We start from the raw sequence: 25,025 nt of genomic DNA, 5'->3' as shown, positions 1-25,025 counted from the left end.
CGGTCCAATCAACTGAATTTACCACAGGTGGACTCCAATTAAACATCTCAAGGATAATCAGGGGAAACAGGATGCACCTGAGCTCAATTATGAGCTTCATGGCAAAGGCTGTGAATACTTATGTACATGTGCTTTCTCAATTTTTTTATTTTTAATAAATTTGCAAAAATCTCAAGTAAACTTTTTTCACGTTGTCATTATGGGGTGTTGTGTGTAGAATTCTGAAGAAAAAATGAATTTAATCCATTTTGGAATAAGGCTGTAACACAACAAAATGTGGAAAAAGTGATGCGCTGTGAATACTTTCGGATGCACTGTATATATATATATATATATATATATTTTTTTTTTTTCCCCCAGTTGAGGGTCATTAGGGGTGGCACGATGGCACAGTGGTAGCGTTGCTGCCTCGCACTAAGGAGACCTGCGTTCATTTCCCGGGTCCTCCCTCCATGGTGTTTGCATGTTCTTCCCGTGTCTGCGTGGGTTTCCTCCCACAGTCCAAAGACATGCAGGTTAGGTGCATTGGTGATCCTAAATTGTCCCTAGTGTGTGCTTGGTGTGGGTGTGTGTGCCCTGCGGTGGGCTGTCGCCCTGCCTGGGGTTTGTTTCCTGCCTTGAGCCCAGTGTTGGCCATGTGGTTAGGATATAGCGGGTTGGATAATGGATGGATGGATGGATGGGTCATTAGGCTCATGGCAACATTGGATATAAGGTGGACACCAAACCTGGATGGGACCCCAGTTGCTCACACACACCCCCACACACACACTCGTTCCTACAGGGTTATTGTAAATTCAGCAACAAACTAATCTGCATATCTTTGAGACGTAGAAGGAAAGTAGATCACCTGAAGAAAAACCCACATGTAGTAGACAGCGGCAACGTGAATGAATACTAAGATAAACGTCTTAGTCACTGTTGGTGTGCGTGTGTGTGTGTGTGTGCAAATGCTTTTCTGTGGTCACTGTGCAGTGAAGCAGTGCTAATGCATTTCAAAGCTTACATCTCCTAAAGCCGCACTATACTGATGTTACACTGAAATTTCCACGGCTTCAGTCAGTGAAGAGAGGATGAATTTCAGAGGCCTTTTTTTTTAATCAAAACTCTCTACATTGATAAGGATATAAACAGCAAGCTAGTTAAGTCTACAGATGATACCAAACAAGGTTGAAGGACAGATAACGGAGAATCAAGTGAACTCTTTCAGATAGCATACAGGTTTAGCAGATTTGCCGCAGATGAAATTGAATGGAAGCAAATGTCAAATACTGTCAGGTGCTGATTTACAGCCGGCAATATGCACTTCTGGCCAAAGGCCATAGGATAACAGAAGGATAATAATGTTCCAGAAATTGCCAAAACCAGGCACTACAGGCCGTAAAGACCTACACCGTTTGTTTATCACGCATGTGCAGCACTGCTGCCGGCCATAGAGTGTGGCACTCTGCACAGAAGCAGTGCGAGACGTTTGTGCTCCTCCATACTGGCAGTTAAGTATGCATACCAGTGACCTGCAGACCCTTTACTGTAATGACCTGCAAACTTTGCGACCGAGATTTGGCCGTATTAGCCAATTTGACACATGGCTAAATGGTCCTAAATGGGGCATGACAACATAGGATGTAAAAATGTTAGGTCTGAATACGCAACAGGAGGCCTGAGACTGAAAGTAACGCCTTATGAAAAGGACCTGGGAGTCACAGTGGACCAGTCACTATCAACATCACGACAGTGGACAGAAACCGTTAAGAAGGCTTATTGAATATTAGTGTATTTAGCACCTGATGTGAAGAGTGCAAGTCAAGGGCGGTCATGATTGAGCTTTATAAGGCTCTAGTGAGGGCGCACCTCGAGTACTGCATGCAGTTTCGGTCTCCATATTACAAAAAAAGACAAAGCAGTACCAGAGAATCTTAGAGAATCGAGCAGAATGAAGAGGGATGGGGTTATCCACTGTCAGGGATGCCAGGGGCCATGACCCGGCCGGGACGACAGGAAGGACCGGATGTGGGTCTGCACCCACCCTGGATCACGTGGGGGTTGCCTTCCGGGTTGCTTTGGGGGCCACGGGTACAGGGCATAGAAGCCCTACCCTGTAGGGGCCCGTGGTCACCGCCAGGAGGCGCCCCAGTGCCTTGGGGACCTGTTACCCCAGCACTTCCGCCACAACAGGAAGTGCTGGGGGGAAGATTTATGACGTCGCCCGGAGAGCAGCCAGGAGGACAGCCGGCACTTCCGCCATGCTGGGGCGTGGCCAGAAGAAGATTGCCGGGAACACCTGGGGCTCATCCGGGTCCTCTATAAAAGGGGCCGTCTCCATTCATTCGAGGCTAGAGTCGGGTGGAAGGAGGACGAGGCAAGAGGAGCTGTGGAGGCGGCCCGTAGACAAGGCATTGTGGCCAGGATTGTGACTGTTTGGGGGTTTGTGCACGTGATTGGGTCTGTGTGACCATTGGACTGGGTCTTTGTGACCATAATTTATATTGTATATAGTGTAAATAAACGTGTGGTGGTTGAAGAACAACATGTCCGCCTGTCTGTGTCCGGGCCGTGTTCACACCACCTTAATGGATCATCAGAGCGGCAACCCATCAGAGACCTACTGTGACCCAATTCACAACCCTGCTTGACCCACTTACCATTGGTCACGGACACCAGGCAGGGGAACGCACTCCAGCCAGGATAGTTCAAGGTTCCTTACTTAATTGAAGAACAGGGGGAGACCAACTGCATGGACCATTTGCTCCCATGATATAGCAGGTGGCAGTCTCCCTGGGATATGGTGCCAGCATGGATACCCAACAGGGCAGGCTGGTAATTGCACTCCCATTAGACATGTCTTGCTGGGTTCCATGGGTGCCACTAGGGGGAGCTGCAGGGACAGACCACCCCCAGTTTAAGAAACTTCCATCTGACCCAGAAGTGCTTCCAACCTGCAGCACATCCCAGGTTAGCCATAAAGGAAGCCACTCAACCTCATCCAGGCGGGTCGGAGTCGAGAGTGGAGCTGGACGACACTTGCCTGGAGGAGTGAAAGGAGAGGAAGAAAGAGAGAAAGAACGAGAGAAACCGCGCATGTGTTGTGTTGGTGAATTTGTTAAAATCAATTATTATTTGAACCCGGGATGTGCATTGGAGGGCTTGAGGGCTCAGTGGCGCCCCCTACAGGTCACACATTATAACAATAACAACTCGTGACCAGAGGTGGGTAGCAACGAGTTACATTTACTCCGTTACATTTACTTGAGTAACTTTTTAAAAAAATTGTACTTTTACTACAGCATACTTTTTACTTTTACTTGAGTACATTTGTGAAGAAGAAACGCTACTCTTACTCCGCTACATTAGGCAACACTCGAATCGTCACTTTTTACATTTATACTTTACACTCTACTGCGGTGGGCTGGCGCCCTGCCCGGGGTTTGTTTCCTGCCTTGTGCCCTGTGTTGGCTGGGATTGGCTCCAGCAGACCCCCGTGACCCTGTAGTTAGGATATAGCGGGTTGGATAATAAATGGATGGATACATTACACTATATTTTTTGGAACTACTGCATGACTGTTTCACCAATCAGACGTAGCAACAATAATCACATGACTCCGTTTCACCAATCAGACGTAGCCATGCAGTCACATGACCACACACAAACTTCCTGCGTCTGCGAGAGACGTTTTAGTCATGCGGGGCTCCTGTTCACTGCTAAACGGTCACAGCTTCACTACAAGAACCTTGAGAAGCTTAACCATCACTCGACTGAGGGAAGAACAAACACGTTTTAACCAGACATGCACAGACAGTCAAGGTAATGTGAGACGTCTTGTACGCGCACAAGCTGCCTTGTTCGAATGTTATTTTCTATCAGCTATGCTGTTTGGAGGGCAAGTGTGTGACGATGCCGGTCCCCTACAGACTCCCTCTTTCCACATGAGAGTCTGCTGAACCCACACCGTCGATAGTTATGACTGAAATGAGCTGACATATGAGGGTAAGTCACTGATGAAGCCAGAGGATGGTGGAAAAAAATGCTTTTATTAAAAACCAGTCAAAACAAAAGTAAAATCAACAAAAGTGTTGATGGTGTAGTGTTATAAAAATCAGTACATATATAAATCCATAAAAATCATTGTGAAAAGTAAGGGTAAAAAAAATCAATAAATCCGTTAAAAAATCCGAGGTTAAAATGCAGACTAACTCCTCCTGATCTCAGCCCACCTCCTTCTCATTCTCCTAACTCACCCATTGCTGACGTAGCCGGCGGAGACTCAGCAGCCACGAGCTCTTTTCTTTGATTCCATCCATCCATCCATCCATTTTGCAACCCGTTGAATCCGAACACAGGGTCCCGGGGGTCTGCTGGAGTCAATCGCCCCTTCTTTTTTTGTGCTGACCCGTATATATACACTCCCGTCTCCGTGGGCCTTAATCACACGCCACAGGAAGCCAATGAAGCAAATGAGAACGTGCGGGTGCGACTCGCTCCAACTACCTCATTAACTCCCTGTGGTCATGCAATTGCACCCACGGAGGGTGACACGGCTTTATGGATTTGAAACTGGCCTTTTTGGGGTTTTGTTTGAAGCCGCGGACCCGCTTCACCACAAAGTGCATCTGCAGTATCACACAGTCAGTGTACCGGAGATCTCGTCACTGTAAGTAGTCTGCACTGTTCAGACATACACGTTACCTACTGTAGGTATCGGCTTCAAAAGCTTTGTTGTGAAAAACTGAGATTTGGGACTTTGTGTTATTTGTGCATCGTTATTTTGTAAAGATGTGATTTATTTTTACTCATTTTTATTATTTTATGATTTGGAAATAGCAGAATTTGCACATTATTTTATATTTTTGTCTGTCTTATTATAACATTTCAAAAAAATAAATCATTTATTATGAACAGTTACTCAGTAGTTTTTTCATCAAATACTTTTTTACTCTTACTTGAGTGAGTTTTTGGATGACTACTTTTTACTCCTACATGAGTAATATTTTTATGAAGTAACGCTACTCTTACTTGAGTACAATTTTTGCCTACTCTGCCCACCTCTGCTCGTGACCCAACAGTGGCACCCTGTGAGCCAAACCTCAGTGACGACACAATGGTTGAGGAAACCCTGCTTTAGAGGACATTACAGTACTAAGCATGTGGTCTACCCGAGTGGAAATTTGGACATCTTTTAAAAATATGCATGTTAAATAAAATTGAGTTTTAAATAGCTTTTCCTATATTTAACGAAGAATAAAAACATTTTGGAAAACAAATCCTGGTTCTAGTAGTCATAGTCCATGGTTAAATAAATAAAACCATGGGTGGCGCATATGAAATGCATGGCCTACATCAGGGGTGGTGAACTCCAGGCCTGGAGGGCCGCAGTGGCTACAGGTTTTCATTCTAACCCAGTGGTTCTCAACCTGTGGGGCGGGCCCCCCTAGGGGGGGCGCAAAGTAACAAAAAGGGGGGCGCGAATATGTGAAAAAAAGAAAACAAGAATCAAAAATATGAAGACAAATCTGTTGAAACCAAAACAAATGAACTTAAACTACATTCGGATACTAGAACAATAAATGTAGAGTTCGATAAATGTCGATAAAAGTTAAGTAGGTATAATAAAATATGCATCTACATTTCAAAAAAATGTTAGGGGAGCTTGATTAAAACTGTTATGAAAACTCGGGTCGCAAATACTTAAAGGTTGAGAAATGCTGTTCTAACCCTTCTCCTAATCAGTGACCAGTTTTCATTGCTAATTAACTTTTTCCCCTTCACTTTAATATCCCTGTTAGAAGAGTTCAGTCCTCTGAATTGATTCCTTTCTTCATTAAATGACAGCCAAGCAGAAATGAGATGTGAAACGAGCTAACAGATGACCAGCTAAACTGGGGTTTCAAACTCCGACTAATTTCACTTTCTTAATGAGAAGCCAATTCTTGCTGTTAATTGAGCCCGTTATTTAATTCTATGGCTTGTTGCTGCTCTCATTCTGCCACAGCAGACATTTCGAAAACTGCTGTTTTTCTGTTCTTTCTAAGAGCATCATCAAAATGTTTTAGTGACCTGAGAGATCAACCTTATCAAGACCATCACCTCTCTTTAATTTCAGATATTGTGTGATGGGGACAGGGGAGCTGGTCATGTGGTGGCTTGTTTTATGTCTCATTATTGTTTGGCTGCTAATTAACGAAAAAGAAACAAGTGTGGGGCCTGAGTCAATTTAATTAAAAGACGTAATCAGCAGCAAAAACTGGTCACTAATTAAGAAGATGGTAAGAATGAAAACCTGCAGCCACTGTGGCACTCGAGGTCTGGAGTTTGCGACCCCTGGCCTACATACTGCATGCCTCCTCAGTGCTCAAAGCCGGCAAGTTTGATATCACGTTGTCATCTGAGCCATTACACATTCCCACCCTCTGGCACTGTGATAAACAAGGCCACATTTAAAGACATACTGTAACGTAACCTCCATGACGTTAACCCTTGGGTTCGGAATTCTAGAGACACACAGACATAATTCCAAAAATGATATTTTCGGACTCGGGGAGGTCTAAAACATTGACATTCATCAAAACCTTGAAATCAAATTTTTGGACGATTACAATACTTTCCCTAAAAGAAAGTAAATCGGACTCAGGAAGGTCTAAAACATCGAGATTCATCAAAATCTCAAAATCGATTTTTTGGATGATTACAATACGTTCCCTACGAGAAAGTAAATCGGACCCAAGGAGGTCTAAAACATCGACATTCATCAAAACCTTGAAATCCATTTTTTGAACGATTACAATACGTTCCCTACGAGAAAGTAAATCAGACTCATAAAACCCAAAAATTCTGCCCTGATCATGACAAACATTCTGCGATGCTCTCTGTATTACTAGCCAGGGTTTTTGACAGTATTTCCCCCTCTAGTGGACATTCAGTGTTTTTTAGGACATTTCCTGCTTTGGGAGTTTCCAGTTTAAAATAACCATAAGTCTTGCATGCTGGGCTGACAGATGTGAATGCGAACAGAAAGACCTTACAAAGTCAGTGTCATCGCGGAGCTGGCCTACAACCGGAGATCACTCAGTGTCCACACAGGAGAACGTGGTCTGAAACATCAATCCAAACTGGACATGTCATGTACAGTAAGCTCAGAAAGTATTCAGACCCCTTCACCTTCTGCATGTTTTATTGTGTTGTAGATTTAATTTTAAATTAAGAAATTTGCCATCTTTTGTCCATCAACCTATACTCAATAACCCATAGTGACAAAATGAGAACACATTTTCAGAAAGGGCAGCAAATTTATTAAAAATCACAAAATTAAATTTCACATTACTAGAAGCATTCGGACCCTTTTTGCTGGCCCTCCGAATTGAGCTCAGCTGCACCCTGTTTGCTTTGATCTTCCTTCAGAGGTGTCTAGAACTTGATTGGAGTCCACCAGTGGCCAACTGAACTGATGGGATGTGCCTAGGTATAGAAGGACCCACAATTCACACTACATGTCAGGACAAACCTCCGAGATCAAACTGTCATGAGGCAAAGATCAGGGAAAGGAGATAAAACCATTTGTAAAACTTTGAGTGTCCCAAGGAGCGCAGTGACCTCAATAATGGAGAAATTGAAGACGTTTGGAAACAGCAGGACTCCTCCTAGAGTTGACCATCTGGCCAAACTGAGTAACCAGGTCAGATAGATGACTAAAAATGCAACGGTCACTCTAATAGAGTGTCAGCAGTCCGAACTAGTTGGAGGGACAACTATTTCAGCAGCACTCCATCAATTATTAGGCATTTATGGTAGAATGGCTAGGTGGATGCCACTCTTGAATAAAAGCAAAATGACCGCCTCCCTAGAGTTTGTCAAATGGCATTTACAGGATTCTGGTCTGATTAGACAAAAACTGAATTCTTTGTGCAGAAGTCCAAGCACTTCGTCTGGTGAAGACCAGACACTGATCATCACCTGCCTAATATCATCCCAACCATGAAGCATGGCATTGGCAGCATCATGGTGGTGCAGAGGCAAGGACAGAGAGACTGTCCAGAATGGAGGGAAGGATGAACGCAGCCAAATACCGAGAGGTGCTTGATGAAAACCTACCCCAGGGCGCACGTGACCGGAGATCAGAGGGGTGGTTGATCCTTCACCACAACAATGACCCAAAGCATACAGCCAACTAGCCCAAACTTAAACCCCATAGAACATCTGTGGAGAGACCTGAAGATGGCAGTTTACAGACGCTTCCATTCCAATCGAATGAAGCTTGAGAGCATCTGATGGGATAAACTGCCCACATCCTGGTGTGCAAAGCTTGTAGAGACGCACTCAAGACTCAAAAGCTGTAACGGCCATCAGAGGGCCTTCTACAAAGTTCTGAATAAAGGGTCTAAATACTTCTATGAATGAGAGATTTCAGTTTTTGAGTTTTAATAAATTTAGAACCTTTTCTGAAAACATGTCTTCATGTGTACATGGATGGGCAAAAATGGCAAATCTGTCTAATTCAGATGAAATCTACAATACAATAAAGTGTGCAGAAAGTAAAGGGGTCTCAGTACTTCCTGGATCCACTGTACATGATCTAGTTAGAAAGCTGCAGACGCATCCAAAAACAAAGGTTCCTGGAACTAAAAGTTAAAGCAAACTTTTTAACATGACTGCATGTAGTCTGTATAGCCATTCTTTGACAAAAAAAAACTTAAAATATACATTCTTAGGTCTACTTGATCAAATTTAGTCCCACAAAGGCTATTCTGGCACCACTGCGCCTACAACAAGAGACAAGTTGCACAAGCCGCAGGTTCATTGCAGATCCTACTAAAGCACACACACACTCGGCCAGGTGGGAATTGCCAAACAGCCTAATGTGCAAGTCTGTGCAGACAGAGGAAAACTCACACAGACATTAGGAGAACATGCACACGCCACACAGACATTAACTGGCCACAGGAGCTGGATCTTTCAGGGAGTCCAGTGCTAACCTCTTCTTGTTCTTATGGCTGCTCTTGTTAGGGGTTGCCACAGCGGATCATCTTCTTCCATATCTTTCTGTCCTCGTCATTTTGCTCTGTCACACCCATCACCTGCATGTCCTCTCTCGCCACATCCATAAACCTTCGCTTAGGCCTTCCTCTTGTCCTCTTGCCTGGCAGCTCCATCCCTACCATCTCCCAATATACCCCTCATCTCTCCTCTGCTCATGTCCAAACCAGCGCAATCTCTCCTCTCTGACTTTGTCTCCCAACCGTCCAACTGGAGCTGACTCTCTAATGTCCTCATTTCTAATCCTGTCCATCCTCATCCCACCCAATGCAAATCTTAGCATCTTTAACTCTGCCACCTCCAGCTCTGTCTCCTGTTTTCTGGTCAGTGCCACCGTCTCCAACCCATATAACATAGCTGGTCTCACTACCGTCCTGTAGACCTTCCCCTTCACTCTTGCTGATACCCGTCTGTCACAAATCACTCCTGACACTCTTCTCCACCCACTCCACCCTGCCTGCACTCTCTTCTTCACCTCTCTTCCACACTTCCCATTACTCTGTACTGTTGATCCCAAGTATTTAAACTCATCCACCTTCACCAACTCTACTCCCTTCATTCTCACCATTCCACTGACCTCTCTCTCATTTACACACATGTATTCTGTTGTTTCTACTGACCATCATTCCTCTCCTCTCTAGAGCAGATCTCCACCTCTCCAGGGTCTCCTCAACCTGCTCCCTACTCTCACTACAGATCACAATGTCATCAGCAAACATCACAGTCCACTGGGACCCCTGTCTAATCTCGTCTGTCAACCTGTCCATCACAATTGCAAATAAGAAATGATAATCAAAATGTTCAATTTGTTAACAATATCTCTTGACATTCATATAATGGGCAACTACAAGCATAAAGAGATTTCATAAACCTGGTGGTGGTGAAGTGAAACCATTCATTTGAACCAACGTGTTCCACCTAAAGGGCCACAGGGGGCTACAGCCTATCCTATCAGCAATGACTCCAGACAGGAGAGCAGTTCATCACAGGGTGCACATCCACATTTGCGATAGAATCACCTAACAACCTACAGTGCTCGCCATTATGTTTGGGACAAAGACACATTTTTCCTTGATGTACCCTTCTGCTCCACTGTTTAAAATTACAAACCAAACAATTCAGATGTTGTGATTATGGTGCACATGGCAAATTTTCATTTAAGAGGATTTGCATACATTTTGGTCCCACCCTTGGTCTCTTCAAAGCCCCTCCTCCCCCCTTCCCATTTCAGGGTACCATAATGTTTGGGACAATTGGCATCACAGTTGTGTGTGACTTCACAGGTGGGTTTCATGGCTTCATAAGATACCTTGGTTTGCTTCTACCCTTTGGAGTCTGTAGCTGCCATTGTTCAATAAGAGAACAAGTGCTGTGCCATTGACGTCAAAGAAGCCATTATGAGGCTGACTAACAAGAATAAAACCATCAGAGACATCAGTATCACCTTAGGGTGACTGAAATGAACTGTTTGGAACATCATGAAGAACAAAGAACACACTGGTGAGCTCAGGAATCACAAAGGGACTGGTAGGCCAAGGAAGACCTCCACTGCTGTTGACAGAAGAATCCTCACTATTGTCAAGAAAAAGCCCCCAGTGCCCGTCTGACAGATCATACACAGTCTTCAGGGGGCCGATGTGGACGTGCCGGAGACGACTATCAGCAGAAGACTTCATGAACAGAAACACAGAGGACACACTGCAAGATGGAGACCACTAAAACAGGATGGCCAGATTACAGTTTGTGACAAAGGACTTCAAGGAGCCTGCAGAATTCTGGGAAAAGGTCTTGTGGGTATCCATCCATCCATTTTCCATTCTGTTGAATCCGAACACAGGGTCACGGGGGTCTGCTGGAGCCAATAGACGAGACAAATATGACCCTCATCAGAGTGATGGCGAGAGCAGAGTGTGGAGATGAAGAGGAACTGCCCGAGATCGAAAGTAGACCACCTCGTCTATTAAACATGGAGCTGTGGGTGTTATGGCTTGGGCATGTATGGCTGTCACAGGTCCTGGCACACTTCTTTTCATTGGTGATGGAACTGTTGACAGCACAATGAATTCTGAGGTGTGTAGAAACATCTGATCTGCTCAAGTTCAGTAAAGGCCTGCAAACTCACTCAACCTACAATAACATAAGGAGCCAAACAGACTGTTGAGACCACACAGGAGTTTATCAAAGCTAGAAAATAGAAAATTCTTGAATGACCAAACCAGTCACCCAAATTAAATCCAATTGAGCAGGCCTTCCATATGCTGAAGAGAAAAGTTAATTGGACAAGCAGGAGCTGAAGATGGCTGCATTAGAGGCTTGGCAGAGCTTCACCAGAGAAGACCCTCAGCACCTGCTGATGTCTGTGAATCACTGACGTCAAGCAGTCATTGCATGTGAGGGATAAGCGACAAAGAACTGAATATGACAACGGCTTTAATAGACCTGCCATTGCTGTGTCACAAACATTATGGTGTCCTAAAATGGGGTTTGGCAGGTTGAAAATCTGTTGTGTGACTGGAATGCACACAAATCCCCCTACATGAAAGTCTGCAATGTGCACTTAAATCACAATGTCTGAACTGTTTGATTTGTAATTTTAAACTGTGGAGCAGAGGGGGAAATCAAGGAAAAAAATGTGTCTCATTATGGAGGGCACTGCTAATTCACCCATGCAAGATGCTTACATTTATCACTTTGGAAACAGTAATGTGTGAAAAAAGGCATACCCATCCATCCATTTTCTAAACCCACATACCCTGCGCAGTCACCACCTATCCCAGAAAACATCGAGTGGAAGGCAGGAACAACTCCTGGGCAAGGCCCCAGTCCATCACAGGGTAAACACACACACATACACTCACACTCACACTCACACTCACACCTAACCAGTATGCTGCTGGGCTGTGGGAAGAGTATTTGATATCTAATATGTATAATAAATTAAAATGAAATATGAAGAATCCACTAGATCCGGAGTACCCACAACACACAGGACTAAAAAGGCCACAAGTTCTGAAGCACAGCAGGCCTGAGAATCTGTGCCAATGTACCCTTGAGGTCTTTCATGGTGATCTGTACAAAACAGCTTGGGCTCTCCGCAGGATACGAGATGCAGCGGAAATGTTCATGCTGTACACAAACAAGCCGCGTAACAGACTTGGACGACGGCTTTCAACAGTCAGGAGATTAAGCAAGGCCTTTACAGAGATGACAATTCAATTTATGTGTGTTATAAATGGAGGTGCCAGTTTATTAGGCTTTAACAAATCCCATTTTCTTTTCGTGGCGCACACATTTTCATGTTTTTTTTGGCCTGCACATATTTTCACACAAATGAGGCCCCAAGTATGTGAAGCTGGTCACCTTAAACCAAGGAAGACTCCAGACTAGAAAGGCGGCCAAATGGGCATCAGCGAAATATTCAGTAAAAGGGGGGTCCTGAAGGCTTGTGTCAATGTGACATTTCAGTTTCTTATTTTTAATAAATTTGCAAAAGACTTCTCATATCCTGTTTTCGCTTTGTCATTCCAGGGTATTGAGTGTCACTGGATGAGGGACAAAATTAAATTGAAATGATTGCAGCACCAGGCTGCAAAAAAGCAAACCGGTAAGAAAGACTTTCTGAAGGTGCTGTATGTAAAAAAACGCACGTGAAAGGCTGCCATGCGTTCCCAGTGTTCATTTGATGCGCCCTCTGAGCAGGTCCTCAGAAATGAACGTGATGCGTGCGCGAGCTGCAGTACCAATAAAAAGTCAGGGGGCACACTGTGATAAAAGTCAAAACGTGACGTCAGAGTCTCCGGTTACTATCTACATATGACAGAAAGCCTCTATGCGGATCATACGAGATCGATGTGCGCACTTCGATGTTTGATGAATGGTTCAATGTGATGAAGCAAAATGCAGAAATACAGATGCATTCATGGCGCTTTTATATTCAAGAGTCGCATATTCCCGATCGTAATTACACAACGATACATTTTAAAAGTCTCACATAACACCTTTTGTGACGTCTTCTTTTTCTGGGGCTTCCTCCTGACCTGACAGCAGCGGCACACAGCAATAGATCACCACACAGAACACATTAAATGTACGATATCCCAACTCTCTGCACATTTAGAATCCTAAGATTTATACTTGATATCACGTTCATGATCAAATGCATTAAAGTATGTATGTTACATTTTACAGATAAATTGTCAATTTCGTTTAAATAATGAATACTCTTAATAATTACACACATGGGGGTGACACGGTGGTGGAGCGGTAGCACTGCTGTCTCACAGGAAGTCACGTCTCGGGTGTTCCCTGCCTGGAGTTTCCATGTTTTCCTGCTGGGTTTCCACACTGTGCTCCGGTGTCCTTCCAAAGAAATGCAGATTTGGCGACACTAAAATGACGCCAGTGTATGTGTGTGCTTGTATTCACCTTGCGATGAGCTGATGCCCGGCCTAAGGATTGCTTCTGCCTCATGCCCTGTGCTAGCTGGAATGGACACATCCCTGGATTAATCATTAGACATCCTTTTCAGAGATATTGCGGTAAGGTGTCTTAGGAATTTAATGGGTGCTCCAGGCAATTCACAACACAGCAAAGCCGAACCTCTTCTCACCGTGATGATATCTCACACTGCCACCTGGTGGATTCCTCCAGATTTACGTAAAGTAGGCGCGCAAGTATAAACAGTAAAACGCTTGTGTAGCAGGAGCGCCCGCTGGAGCATGCGTTGCATTGCGTGAAGTACAAACCTGGCCTAACACTCATCGGAGCTCACAGATCACACGTTTTGAAAACTGACAAAGTGCGCTGCTTTAAAATGATCCAAGGCTCGTGGGCCTTGTCTATGACACCCTCGCAGTAGACGTTAAGAGACAAACAACGCAGGGATAGTGGGGGTCACTTGTGGTATAAAAGTGCACGTCACATAATCAATACACTTAAGGGAACGTGCCAGTCGAAGAATGGAAGGTGAAAACTCAAGTCTGTGAACACAGATTAAACACAAATGTATCTTATTGGAGGGAGTGATGCTGACCGTAATAGCATTTTGTCATTGTTTGAAACACCGTTAGATTTACTGAATCAGCCTGCAATCTAGATGTTATCCTTGATACTAGCATCTTGTTCGAAGCCCTCATTACAAAACTATCCAAAACACATTTTTTCCATCTTAAAAATGCTGGAAAATGTACACATTTTCTAAATATGCAGGATACTGAGAAATTAATTCATGGGTTTATTTCTGGTAGCGTTGACTACTGCAGTGTGGTGTTCACTGGCTATTCAAATCACTCTTTATGCAGCTTTCTGTCAATTCAAAATGCTGCTGCAAAAATCATTACAAGAACTAGAAAGGACAAACACATAACTCCACTTCTCAAGTCGTTACACTGGCTCCCGGTTAAGTTAAGGGCTGATTTCAAAATCGTCCTTTTAACATTTAAAGCCTTAAAAGGGCAAGACCCTACTTACTTATCTGAACTAACCATTACTTACAAACCTGAGCGCACTTTAAGATATCAAGATGCCGGTCTGCTTAGGATTCTAAGGATTAATAAGATAGCAGTGGGTGGTTGACCTTTTAGTAACAAGGCCCTGAAGCTGTGGGATGATCTGCCTGCTACTGTAAGAGTTGCCCCTTTACTCTCAGCTTTCAAATCAGGCTGAAGACTCGCAACTTCAGTTTAGCACACCCTGACTAGAGCTGCAGATCAACTATGCATACTGCATCTCTGCATGATACACATAAAATGCAAGGTTTGAATACACAATGGGCGGTCGGAAAATCGAGAGTACGCCTTATGAGAAGGATTTAGGAGTCGTCGTGGACTCTAAGCTATCGACTTCCCGTCAGTGTTCAGAAGCCGTTAAGAAGCACCTTGATGTGTGGAGTAAAAGTCACAGGAGGTTCTGCTCAAGCTTTATAACACGCTGGTGAGGCCTCATCTGGAGTCCTGTGTGCAGTTTTGGTCTCCAGGCTACAAAAAGGACATAACAGCACTAGAAAAGGTCCAGAGAAGAGCGACGAGGATGACTCAAAAGGCTACAGGGGAGGAGTGATGATGAAAGATTCAAAGAGCTGAGCCTTTACAGTTTAAGCAAAAGAAGATGAAGAGGAGACCTGAGTGAAGTGTTTAAAATGATGAAGGGAATTAGTCCACTGGATTGAGACAGTGACTTTAAAATGAGTTCATCAAGAACACGGTGACCCAGTTGGAAACTCGTTAAGGGGAAATTCCACACAAACATTAGGAAGTTTTTCTTTACACAAAGAACGATAGACACTTGGAATAAGTGACCAGGAAGTGTGGTAGACAGTAAGACTTTAGGGACTTTCAAACCTCAAGTTGATGTTTTTTTGGAAGAATTAAATAGATAGGACTGATGAGCTTTGTTGTGCTGAATGGCTTGTTCCCGTCTAGTGTCCTAATGATAGTCATTTGTATACAAATATAAGTAATACAACATTTATAAACCATTATAACCCACATCTATTCAATTTCTTATCTCAGTATTTAGATGTGGCACTTGTACCTTCTTCTCTACTGCCAGGCTGCTCTTCTACATATGGAAAAGTCACCTCTATATATATATAAAATCCACCATCTGCCTGTCTGCATGTGTGTCCGCTTTTCACAAGATCGTGTTTTTTCTAGAATTTGCTTAAACATTCCAGTTGATTTTGGAGTATCACAGTTCACTTGCGGTAGCAATTTATTCATGCTAATCCGAGATAGCGGCTGCACACCAAGGGGAGCGGAAAGCATGACAGCAGGAGTGGGGAGCTGGGCAGGGCCCTCCTCACTCACGTGCCAGCCTCCGTTCGAGTCGATCTACCTCTCGCCACATTTTGGAGTGTACCTTGCCTCTGCTTAGCTAGCGATACCTGTTTGTTTAATGATTTTTAAAGTTTGTCCTGTTTCACTACTACACAGGCAGAGGCGCAGGGGACACCTAGACTCAGATAAAGGAGCGTTGGAATCATTGGATGGAAAGATTCCTTCATCAGATTGGAAGCCCAATACAGACTCCACTATAGGAGACCCTGGAGCGGGTAGGCAGCTGGTGGCTGAGGTCTCCAGGATTGGGACTTTATTATTGACTTTCTCTTTTACAGTGTTAGTCTCCTCCATTGAATTGAATTTAGTTTTGTTAAGTTTGACTTGTTTGTATGGAATGTTACTTGCTTTTAATAAATTCAATTTAAAAAAAATCCTCCATTGTCAACCAATTTGCCCCTTCAGTCTCAGCTCTTAAATCCTGGCTGAAGACACATGACTTCAGTTTAGTATACCCTGACTAGAGCTGCTGACTAGCTGTGCACAGTACATCTCTTCTGTTAGTCATTAGTACTAAATACGACGATTATAAACTGTTACTAACCCTCCCCTATTCTGTTTCTCTTCTCTGTACACTCATTTGGTACTTGGTGCCAATGCTCTACTGCCAAATTGTTTGTCTGCCTAATGGAAAAGTCACCTCAGATAAAGGAGCACTGGAATCATCAGGTAGAAGGGTCCTTTCATCTGATTAGCTGGCCCAGCACTGACTCAGCTGTAGAATGGCCAGCAGAGGGAGGCGGCTTGTTGGCCGAGGTCTCCAGGACTCTGACTGTGTCTGACTTGTCCGACTCCTTTTTTACAATCTGGCTGTGGTTCTACAATGAGCTGATGGACAGATGCTGCTGTTTTAACTTCTGTTAGTTTGTTTCTACTTTATTTTTGACTTATTTGAACAAATCTGTTCCCTGATATGAGATAGTTAAGTGAGGAAGGCAGGCTCTATTGTAGGCACGGAGATGGACAGTTTGACGTCTGTGGCAGAGCGACGGGCACTGAGCAGGCTCCTGTCAATCATGGAGAATCCACTGCATCCACTGAACAGGATCATCTCCAGACAGAGGAGCAGCTTCAGCGACAGACACACTATGCGCCACACTATGCGACTCTTCAATTCCACCCCTGGGGTAAACATTAACATTATACAAAGTTATTGTCTGTTATACCTGTATTGTTATCACTCTTTAATTAATTAATTTTTTTTATCAGTATGCTGTTGCTGGAGTATGTGAATTTCCCCTTGGGATTAATAAAGTATCTATCTGTCTATTTATCTATTATATAGTGCCTTTCATATCTATCTATCTAAAACCTTAATGCTGACAGTTTACATCCATTGTGTGAGCTTTAGAATGTCACAATACCTGAAAAGTGCTTCAGATAGATAGATAGGTAGATAGAAAGATGTGAAAGACACTATATAATAAAAAAGCACATAGATTATGATAGGCAATATATGATAGATAGTAAAAGGCACTGTATCATAGGATGTAATAGGCACTATACAATAGAAACAGTAGATACATAAGTGTTAAAGGCACTATATAGTGAAAGACACTATATAATATTTAGGTAATAGATCTATATAATAAATGTACACTCATAATTGCAAACGTCTCTATAAAATATAGATATTGAAAGGATCTATATTATAGATTGATAATAGATAGATGTGAAATGCACTATATAATAGAAACAGTAGTTAGATATATAGAAGGCACTATATATTCAATGACTGATAGATTTGAAAGACACTATATTATAGATAGTGAAAGGCACTATACAATAGAAATAGTAGATAAATAAATGTAAAAGCCACTATATAAGTATATGATAGATAGATAGATAGATAGATAGATAGATAGATAGATAGATAGACTGATAGATAGATAGATAGATAGATAGATAGATAGATAGATATTGTTGTCCTATGGGGGAAATTTAACTTTACAGAAGGTCAAGTAATGTTAAACACCAATAGCTCCCACCCCGCCCCAAACACACACACACACAACCTGGCTGCAGGTTTTTGTTTCAATTACTACTCTAATTAGAAGACAGTTCTTTCTGATAGTGAAATTTGCCATTTAACTTGACTGCTTGCTGATACTTTCATTTATCTAAGACAATCATTCAGTTGCTATGTCTCTGTCATTCCAACATATGGTGCATCACAATCACTGCTTTTACAAATCCCATTCCAAATGGCATATAACAGAAACATATACATTGCATGGTGCACTGCAAACATTAAACACCGAAGTCCATGTTGATTACTTAGATGTCAACCCATCTTAGGCTAGACAGGTAGCATATTTAGTTCTAAATAATAAAAGGACAAATGTTTGTATGTCTGTCTGTGTGTCCAGTTGCTGTGTCTCTCTCATTCCAACAGATGGTGCATTATAAACATCAAGAATGCTTTAATGAACCCCGTACCAAATGGCATATAACAGAGATGTACACGTTATATTTGTAATTCCAGCAAATTCCACATCACAATCATTAACATTGTTTTTTACAAATCCCATGTTAAATGACATAAAGCAGAGTTTTACACACTGCATGGTGCACTGCAAACGTTAATGCTGAGGTCTGTGTTAATTTCTTAGACGGATAGCACATTTACTACTAAATAAATGGATTACAATTAAAAATTTGGTTAAAGCAAAAATCCACAGCCATTGCAGACCAACAAAACTGGGGGTGATTACCCCTGTTCTTAATGGGCTACCATCCAAGCACTGGCCAGGCCCAAATATGCTTATCTTGAGGTGGATTACCTGTTCTGAAGTGCAGCTGGTGTGGTTATTCTGTTACGATTTACAGTTTAAATACAGGTGATGTAAAATGCAATCCTCCATTATTGTTTTATTGTCATCGCGAAGGTGCTGGCATACAATGGGAATACGAATGAGTTATCCTTGTCAGTGCCAGCGTAGGGCAGCGAGCGCTCAGGTGTTGCCATGATTGTGCCCACCCTAACCTCCCACACAGCTGGGTGGGTATCGGTACGCCATTGTAGCCTGAAGCCTCACGTGTACAATACAACACAATACTTATTTAATAATAAACCGTAATCACGTGCGCGTGCGTGTGTGTGTGATTTAGACGTGTCCCACGCAAGATTCCAGGCCGTGTGAGAGCCGCACATTGCAGTCCAAAGACACGCGTCCATATTCGTATCGATCTTTGGCTGATATCGAGTGAAAGAAATAGAGAGGGTGTTCTGCTCTTTGTGCGCTGTTTTATCATTTAGGCGCCTTATTTATTCAATACACTATAATCTATAGGCGATGTGTGCGCGCAGCTCTCTGTCTCCCTCCAGCATGCGCCCCGTATATACAGCCACGTACACCGCAGTGATCTTTGTCCATTATTTTCCGCTCTCATGGTGTCCGCTCCTCACGTTATTATGCTGACTTTCACCTCACCGCAGTAACCTGCGCCCCCCCCCGCCGCAGCTCCACGGATGATGGAGCCGCCCTCCGTCGCTTAGACCTTCACAGAGAGCGATCATCTGCCTCCGATTTCGCAACAAAGTCGAGCAATAACGCATTGAGCGACTGATGAGTCTCAGCAATACGGATAAAGCGCCGCGTTGGTCCCCATTACCACGCGCATCATGTTGCCCGCAGCTCTATGCCGCGCAGGTTGCGGAGCAAAAATCACCTCCGGCTTGGCGTTCGTTGTGCGAGTCCATCGACTACAGCCTGCTAAGCAACCGCACCTCGCTCGCTCGCTTTCTCCCTCTCTCTCTCTCTCTCTCTTTCCGTCGCGTGAAATCCCATCGTTTGCTCACCTTTTATCCAGGCAGATGATCCATTCCGCCGAGGCAGAATGGGATGAAGCGTGCGCCGCTACCATCTTTGGAGCGATCATGGACCCAAAGGAGCTTCAGAGCGATGTGCCGCGGCAGACATGGATGGGCTGCTCTCCACTCCCCTACTGGACGCCAGAGCTGCAGGCTCTTTCAGACTAGCAGTCGGAGCGCTGAACGCATGGTGCTTGTTTCCAGCGCTGACGTCCTCTCGGAGGCTGGCAGTTTAGTGCTTCGACTCATTCAGGGGGAGGAGGGCGCTTAGAAAAAGGGGCAATGATATCTGATTATTACATTTAGCAGCTTTGATCCATGTAAGCAGCGGCAATAAACCGTTAATCGTTGCAAATATCCGGGTGATTATTATAATAAGATTAATCCGTCCCTCGTATTTCAACGATAGGGGGCGCTGGGATCGGCTGCCTGTCCCGATAGCTGGTGATGATGACTGCAGTACGGTGGACCAGTCGTTACTTTTTCAGCTGGTTTTCACTCCTGCACTCTGAGTCTCCTTTTATTATATGATTATTATTATTATTATTAGCTACATATGTATAGTGCTTTTCTAACCCACTCAATATTCTTTACATAGACATTCGGGATCCGCTTCAAATACCACCAATATGGAGCATCCACCTGGATGATGCGACAACAGCCATTCTTGCACCAGTATGCTTACCACAGGTTAGCTATTAGGTGGTGAAGGGGCGAGAGAGATGGTTAGGCAGTAAGAGACAGGGGGTCATTAGGGGTCATAATGACCAAGTCATTCTCACCAATCTCATTGAGATGGCACAGGTGGTGAACCAGCTGAGGGGAGGAAAGGCTGCAGGAATCTGTGGTATCCGGGGTGAACTTCTCCAGGCTGGTGGTAAGGCTGCCCCCCTGGCATTGCAAGCAATCTTTGCTTCCATTTGGGAGACTGGCATCATCCCAACTGACTAGAAAACGGGACTTGTCGTCCCTATCTGGAAAGGGAAGGGTGATTGCCTGGATTGCGGCAATTACAGGGGGATAACACTGCTCTCAGTGCCCGGGTAAGGTCCTTGCTAGGGTCGTCCTCAATAGGATCCGTGATCACTTGCTCACCTACCAGGGACTGGAACAGTCTGGTTTTACGCCTAAGAAGTCTACCATCAACCACATCCTGGCACTGAGGGTTCTTATTTTCATAAAGTGTTCGACTCAGTTGATCGAGCTGCCCTGTGGGACCCCCTGAGACTTTGCAGGATCACTCGAGGTTTCTGGATATCATGGCCGGCCTGTCCACTGGTACTGTGAGTGCTGTGCAGAGTGGAGGCAGGACCTCTGCGTTTTTCCCATTTGATTCTGGGGTTCGTCAGCGGTGTATTCTGCTCCTACTCTGTTCAATGCTTGTATGGACTGGGTGTTTGGCAAGGTCGTGGGGTCCAGCGGCTGTGGGGCATCTGTTGGTGAAGAAAGATTCACTGATCTTGACTTTGCTGACGATGCTGTGATCTTCACAGAGTCAATGGAGGCTCTGATCAGGGTGCTCGAGAGACTGAGTGAGGAGTCTGAGTGTCTCGGCTTGTGAGGGTCCTGATAAAAACCAAAGATCAGGGGCCTCATGTATAAATGGTGCGTACGCACAGAAATGTTGCGTAAGAACTTTTCCACGTTCAAATCGCGATGTATAAAACCTACACTTGGCGTAAAGCCACGCACTTTTCCACGGTACCTCATGCCTTGTCGTACGCAAGTTCTCCGCTCGGTTTTGCAGACTGGCGGCACCCAGCGTCAAAGCAGTGCTACTGTTCTTGTGTGGTTACTCATTATTTTACTAACGCGGCTTTATAAATACACTGAAATTAACCGCATATTATTTATTAGTGTAATGCATCTGATTGTAATTAACTTGTAACAATATAATGATCCAGGGAACAGCCATAGTATTCCAAATACCATAACTGCTTCAGCGTTGTTACTCTCACTTCTTCTTCTTCTTCTTCTTCTTCTTCTTCTTCTTCTTCTTCTTTCAGCTCCTCCCGTTAGAAGCTGCCACAGCGGATCATCTTTTTCCATATTTCTCTCACTGCACCACTCGGAGTATTTATATCACTGTATCTGAGTGTGAATCACAGCAGCAGCTGATCGGAAAGAGAATTATCGGTATACAGCATTAAAGACATGCTGTCTCAGCCACGTACGGCAAAACGTTTTAAAGCCTTTCCTGTACGGACCTCGCGGTTCAGAAACAGTTTCATCCCAAGAACTTTAAATGCATTCAATCAATTGCTCCTTGTAGAACTGTTTGTACTTATAAGTACAATCACCTCACTGTAAACTTGCACTCTAGTTATAATATCGCACAACCTGAGCCACTTTATAAAGCGCGTGTTTACATATGATGACGATATCATTTTTAAGGTGAAATGCAGCAAAATATGTTTGTTAAATTATACAGATAAAACTTTAACTTCATTTAAATAATCTATATTCTTCACTGGGTGTGTCGTTAAGGATAGAATAATTAAACATGTACTACGAAGATATTTCAATGTTTTTTTAAACGTTTTGAAGAATCGGCGCTAAGCTTACAGATGGCTTAACTTCTATTACAGAGCTGATTGTGTGGCGATAGGTTACTTGGGGAAAGAAAAGCACTGACTGCAGTGACGGCCACGCCAATATATATTGAATATAAAACAGAAAGAGAAAATAACACAGCAAAAAACGCAGCGACAAATTTCAGCAAAAGTTAAATGCTTGTGTCATGAGCACAAGGCGCCTATCCAGTGTCTGCAACGGACGTGGCCATCCACTGTGCATAAGCTACCTTACTGACGGGCGGGCGAAGGAGCCACCGATTCTTCCTCTGCCCAGTGCCACCACAAGCCTAGAGCCGCCCCTGAGTACTGCTGCAATAAATTATTTCATCGAAGTGAAACTCATGTTTAATAACGTGCTTTAACTCCTATCATCATGAAAATGACATCACGTATACATCTCAGTATTTTAGTTATTCAGAGAGCTGTAATATCACGAATGTAATGGACTCTGTGTCCAGTTGGAGGAAGAGAGCCGGTATAAGAAGCAAGTAGTGATTCACACACATAGAGCACATACGAGTAGAAGATCAAATACAAAACAAAGCATTTAACGTGCTACTTTAATTACGATGTGATTTTAGAAACTGGTTAATTAAACGATTTTAAGATGAAGTTTATGATGTTCTACTAAATGACAAAATAAACTACGTGATTAAAGTGGAAATGTCGAGATTGAAGTTGACATTTCGTGCTTTTTCCCCACCGTGTGCCTTTATTCTCTGTACCCTAATAAGCTTTCATATGACACTCAGACAGTGGGCTTACAACTCTTCTTTTCACGGCGACTTTGATATGTGACTTCTTTTTTATTTCCGGCACTGTGTAATTTTGTGAACGTGAGCTTTTAAGTTTCTCCAACACGCTATGTCACTCGATCAACTTCCTTTTGTTGATTATACCACGGCTTATTTGAACAAATAGTATGTTTTTCCTTTGCCTCCACTTCGTATTCGCTGAAATTCTTATATTTTCCCCCGTGCTTTTCCCATTGTCTTTTCACAGAAGGCTGCGCTTAAGGGCGATTTATATTGATTTGCATATTCAAAGAGGCGTAATTCTGGGAGGAGTTGGGACGTTACATAATGCGCGTGCACGAGCGTTAGTTTTCACGCTGATCGGGATTTATGTAGCGGAAGAACGTGGAAGTTGGAGTACGCACAGATTCCTGCATCTGGATTTTTCTGTGCGTAAGCACATTTCGGCTTTTGTGCTTACGCCATGTTATAGTGCAAGTTCTACACACGGCGTTATACATGAGGCCCCTGGTCTTTAATGACCTCTTGGGCGAGGCCATCAGCAGTGTGTCTGTCCGCCGAGAGAGTATCAACCTCGTCACTGAGAGGTTTACTTACCCCAGCAGTGACATTCATGACTCTGGTGACTCTTCCTATGAAGTCAATAGACGGATTGGGAGAGCATGGGGGAATCATGAGGTCACTGGAAAGGGGTGTGTGATGCTCTGGATATCTATAAAAGGACGAAGGTCCAAGTCTTTAGAGTCCTGGTGCTTCCTGTCTTGCTATATGGTAGTGAGACATGGACGCTATCCAGTGACCTGAGATGAAGACTGGACTCCTTTGGCACTGTCTCTCCAGAAAATCCTTGGGTACTGCTGGTCTGACTTTGTGTTGCTCATGGAGTCCCGAATGAGGCACATGACCTGCATTGTGAGGGAGCGTCACTTACGGCACTACGGCCACGTGTTGTGATTCCCCGAGGGTGATCTGGCTTATAAGATCCTCATCGTTGGAGACCCAAGTTGCTGGACCAGGCCAAGGGGACACCCACGTAACACCTGGCTGTGGCAGATAGAGGGTCATTTCTGGAGGGTGGGATTGGACCGCGTGCCTGCCTGGGGGGTTGCCAACTGGGATCCCGAGTTTTTTGTTGTGTAGTGGGTGCAGCAACGTGCTGTACCAGTGTGTGCTCCCCAACTTGACTTGACTTGGTGGTGGGCACAGGGTTGCCAGATTTGCAGTTATGCTGTTTTTGGGCTATTATTGAATGTGTTGCATACAGAAAAATCCTTCTTCACCCTGACGTCGACAGAGGCAATGGTCCAAGAGGGCACCCCCGACTTCAACAGCTGTAGAACAACAAGAAGGACCGCCCCCCCCCTCCCCATAACTTGGCAGCCTAAATACTCTAAGGCAGGGCTGGGCAAAGTCATTCCTGGAGGGCCGCAGTGGCTGCAGGTTTTTGTTCCAACCCAATTGCTTACTAAGAATCACTTATTGCTCTAGAAACACTTCTGCTTCATTTTAGTTATCTCTCTCATTAAGATTTTGAACCCTTATTGCTTATTTAAGTCTTAAACAGCAGCATTCTAGGTTTTTAATTGCTCCTTATTAGCAATAAGATGCAGATGTCAAAAGAAACCAGCAGTTATCTATTTGCTTGTTCCCCTTTACCTGGGTGTATTTATCGTGCACTATTGGGTTTAATTAAATACTTGGAAGGAAAGAGAAGACAAAAAAGTAAAGGGTTGAGAATTATCCATCCGTTTTACACTTCAAAGTATTTGGATGATATCCTTAGAATAGAATAAAAAATCAAGGATATGAGAATGACCTGACATAGCAGAGTTAAAGCACCAACAAGCCATGAAATGTAATTATTGGCAATGATTGTTTTCTAATTAAGCAACTGGGTTGGAACAAAAACCCGCAGCCACTGCGGCCCTCCAGGAATGACTTTGCCCAGCCCTGCTCTAAGGAGTGGGAACATTGACAACTGTAAAACTCCAAGGGAGAACCCGATTACTTGGAGCTG

At 43.9% G+C, this 25,025-nt stretch overlaps 1 protein-coding gene across 1 annotated transcript in view; it reads right to left on the bottom strand.

The window, feature by feature from the left end:
* Positions 1-20,049, bottom strand: part of rapgef4a (Rap guanine nucleotide exchange factor 4a) — a 322,559-nt gene extending 302,510 nt beyond the window's left edge. The window contains exon 1 of the mRNA XM_039755097.1: positions 19,666-20,049. Coding sequence (XP_039611031.1) covers positions 19,666-19,745 — 80 coding nt within the window. The 5' untranslated portion in view covers positions 19,746-20,049. The remainder of the gene's footprint in view (positions 1-19,665) is intronic.
* Between the last annotated feature and the right edge of the window lie 4,976 nt (positions 20,050-25,025).

Source organism: Polypterus senegalus, chromosome 6, assembly GCF_016835505.1.
Source record: "Polypterus senegalus isolate Bchr_013 chromosome 6, ASM1683550v1, whole genome shotgun sequence".
Lineage (NCBI taxonomy): Eukaryota > Metazoa > Chordata > Cladistia > Polypteriformes > Polypteridae > Polypterus > Polypterus senegalus.
Note: the sequence above shows the minus strand (reverse complement) of the source record. Positions and strands in the feature narration are given on the sequence as shown.